The following is a 3,689-nucleotide window of genomic DNA, read 5'->3' as shown; positions in this document are numbered from 1 at the left end:
GCTCCAGGCTCCGAGCCATCAGCCCAGAGCCTGACGCGGGGCTCGGAGCCTGGAGCCTGTTTCCGATTCTGTGTCTCCCTCTCTCTCTGCCCCTCCCCCGTTCATGCTCTGTCTCTCTCTGTCCCAAAAATAAATAAAAAACGTTGAAAAAAAATTAAAAAAAAAAAAAAGGTAATGGGCAGCTTCACGTGCCTTGAAGAAGTCTGGTAATAGGTCTTGGGTCAGGGGCGACTCGGCGAGGCGGGTCCTAAGTCGGGCCGCATTTCAGAGTCTCCTAGAGAGAACTTAAGGCAGCAAACACTAATTCCCAGGCCTCACCTCGGACTCAGCAAAGCAGAGTTTCTTGTGGCTCAGGAATCTACATTTTTTATTTTTTTTATTTATTTTTTAAAGTTTATTTATTTTGGGGACAGAGAGAGACAGAGCATGAACGGGGGAGGGGTAGAGAGAGAGGGAGACACAGAACCGGAAGCAGGCTCCAGGCTCCGAGCCGTCAGCACGGAGCCCGACGCGGGGCTCGAACTCACGGACCGCGAGATCGTGACCTGAGCCCAAGTCGGACGCTCAACCGACTGAGCCGCCCAGGCGCCCCCAGGAGTCTACACTTTTTAAAGCTAACAACTGTGTGTGGTTTTTTTTTTTAATTGAAGTATAACTGGCAAAGCTAGATTAGTTTCAGGTTGTCAACACACTGATTCAACAATCCTGTACATTAATCCGTGCTCATCGCACTAGGTATACTCACCATCTGAAAGCTGGTAATTCTGAGGTAGCCAACCGGTGCCTGTCTTTTGAACATTATTGTTAAAGTGCCTACTGGATTAAGAGTGAGTGGTGGTGGTAATTAAATGCAATCCGGGTCACAATTACAAAATGCGAGCATAGCCTGGCCTCGAATGCTCTTGAATCTGTTGGACCTACGGTCTTCACGTCTGCATGGATGGGTTTCCTAGAGTGTCAGCAACCAACTAAGATGGGGGGCGTCTGGGTGCCTCAGTTGGCGAAGCGTCTGACTCTTGATTTCAGCACAGGTCTCGATCTCACGATCGTGGGATCGAGCCCTGCCTCAGGCTCCACGCTGAGTGGGGAGCCTGCTTGAGATTCTCTCTCTCTCTCTCTCTCTCTCTCTCAAAATAAATGAATAAACGTTAAAAAAAGAGCCCACTAAGAGAAACCTTTCGCGTGGCCTCTTCAGAATCTTCCTTGTGAACCAATGCAAGTTTTCCTCTGCTCCCATCCCTTCCCCAGCTCTCATTAATCTGCAAAGCTCCAGCGGCTTCTCAGCAATGGGCTTGGAGGACGCTTTGGCACAGAGGCAAAGAGCGCTCACGGCTGGGCTGGGGCAACCTAGGGGCAAGTCGGTCTTGGGCAGGAGAGAACTAGGAGGGGAGAGAGCTCTAAAGGGAGCCTTCTAGGGGCGCCTGGGTGGCGCAGTCGGTTAAGCGTCCGACTTCAGCCAGGTCACGATCTCGTGGTCCGTGAGTTCGAGCCCCGCGTCAGGCTCTGGGCTGATGGCTCGGAGCCTGGAGCCTGTTTCCGATTCTGTGTCTCCCTCTCTCTCTGCCCCTCCCCTGTTCATGCTCTGTCTCTCTCTGTCCCCAAAATAAATAAAAAAACGTTGAAAAAAAATTTTAAAGGGAGCCTTCTAGTATTATCAGAGTGGCACTTGTAGTCAAGAGCAGACAGAGCTTCAAACGTTGGTTCTCACGTTGTAAGAATGAGACGAAGCTGACAACAGAATAAAAGAAAAACATCTCCTAGGATAAGTGAAAACCCCAGAAAGAAGCCAGTTGGAGGCTTTGAATTTCAGACTTCTCTTAGTTTGAGTTAAAGTCGGGGCTTTTATTTTGTTTGCACATGAAATCTGGGGACTCCTAATTTGCACAGTCTCTCCCGGCTTCCCACAACCTCTTCATATTCCCCTGATCACATTAAGACGTGAAACTCTCACCCCCACCAACGAAGCAAGTAGAAGAGACCCTTGTGGGAAAGTGGGGGCTGGCAGGGAGGCGTCCCTATGCAGCCGCCGCAGCCGCCGGAAGCAGAAAGCACTAGTTACACCTGTAAACTTTGATGTCTGAACTGTTTGTATTTCCGTCCCTTTAGGTCCTTGCAGCAGAAGGAGAAATGAATGCTTCCAAATCTCTGAAGTCAGCCTCCCTGGTGCTGGCCGAGTCCCCCATAGCCCTGCAGCTGCGTTACCTGCAAACCTTAACCACCGTAGCCACAGAGAAGAATTCCACCATTGTGTTTCCTCTGCCCATGAATATCCTGGAGGGCATTGGTGGTGTCAGCTACAACGACCGCAAGAAGGTTCCTGACAGAGCCTGAGGTCCCCCGGCTGTAGCCAGCCTTTGCTTTGGGAGTTGTTTCTGTCTGTCAGAAGAACTCAGCGGTAGAAGTGCGGAGAATCCCAACATTATTGAAGCAGAGGACTCCCCAGCTGGAATAGCATTAGCGAGGAAATGCCATAGAGGCTAAAAAAAGGAGGGCTGTGTACTTTTATTATTCAAGAGCATGAACAGCATGATCCTTATTGTATTCAGTTAGCCGGCCTTCCTGACTTAAGGAGGGAGATTTTTGCAGTGAGGGGAAGAAATCCTTGGGTGACTGTGACTAAGATTTCGGCATTACTTTTGATTGGTTTGAGGACGTTCTCTAGATAATTTATAAAGTCACATAGGCCACCTGTTTACACGAGATGTTTGCTTTATAATTCCCGAGTAAAATTTCCAATAATCGCCACAAACTCCCACGATGTTTGAAATTCTGATGGATTTTTAACAAAATGTTCATTTATTTTTGAGAGGGAGAGCGTGTGCACGCGGGGGAGGGGCAGAGAGAGAAGGGGGCACAGGTTTCAAAGCAGGCTTGATGCTGACAGCAGAGAGCCCGATGCGGGGCTCAAACCCACGAACCATGAGATCTTGACCTGAGCTGAAGTCAGACGCTTAACTGACTAAGCCACCCAGGTGCCCCAATTCTGATGGATTTGGACGTTAAGGACGGAAGAGGCACTGAGGCTCCCAGCTGCAAACTCATCGCCAACCCCCAGAGCAGCCTGTACTCCCCTCTCTTGGTGCCCGTGCCCCTGCCCGGAGTGGCAGTCAATGCGCAGTGGCCTGGCACCTTTGTCACAGGTGGGACAGGGCATGGTGTTTAGATATGAGAATGCTCCTATCTAACCCATTGGTTGAAATCACTGGGGAACATCTTCCTGTGGACTTCATGTTTTCACTCCATTATTAGTCCCAAGAGCCACCAGTCATTAAGAATTGTTTGTAAACTCTATTGGCCCCCTCAGAAAAACACACAAGAAAACAAAAAACAAAGCAAAAAACCAAAAAACCCAACAACAACAACAACGACAAAACACACACACAAAACACCTGCTAAACATAAAGAAGCCACAGAATAGAATATAGATGTGATGTATTTTAAAAATTGCTTTGTCAGAAACTTTTTGTTGCCATGGTGCAATTTTCTTTTGAGTTCTATTCTGAGCAATGGGCTAGAATTTTTAGTTACCATTTAGTGAATGTCTGCTATGTGCTAACAGTGTGCTAAGCCCTTTATGGATGCCAAGAAGTATCTTTATTTTGCAGATAGGAAAGGGATGTCAAGAGGTTAAATAACTTGCCCCAGATCCTGCAGCTAGTCTGGGGTTAGGATTTAAAACTAGGTCTGAC

At 48.3% G+C, this 3,689-nt stretch overlaps 1 protein-coding gene across 1 annotated transcript in view; it reads left to right on the top strand.

Moving 5' to 3' along the window:
* The window catches only part of STOML3 (stomatin like 3), a 23,215-nt gene extending 20,474 nt beyond the window's left edge, over window positions 1-2,741 (top strand). Inside the window, exon 7 of the mRNA XM_040448282.1 lies at window positions 2,107-2,741. Coding sequence (XP_040304216.1) covers window positions 2,107-2,331 — 225 coding nt within the window. The 3' untranslated portion in view covers window positions 2,332-2,741. The remainder of the gene's footprint in view (window positions 1-2,106) is intronic.
* The last annotated feature ends 948 nt before the right edge of the window (window positions 2,742-3,689 follow it).

The sequence above is a fragment of the Herpailurus yagouaroundi genome, unplaced genomic scaffold, assembly GCF_014898765.1.
Source record: "Herpailurus yagouaroundi ecotype Mexico unplaced genomic scaffold, PumYag 197, whole genome shotgun sequence".
Lineage (NCBI taxonomy): Eukaryota > Metazoa > Chordata > Mammalia > Carnivora > Felidae > Herpailurus > Herpailurus yagouaroundi.
The sequence above is the reverse complement of the archived record's forward strand: the minus strand, read 5'-3'. Positions and strand labels throughout refer to the sequence as shown.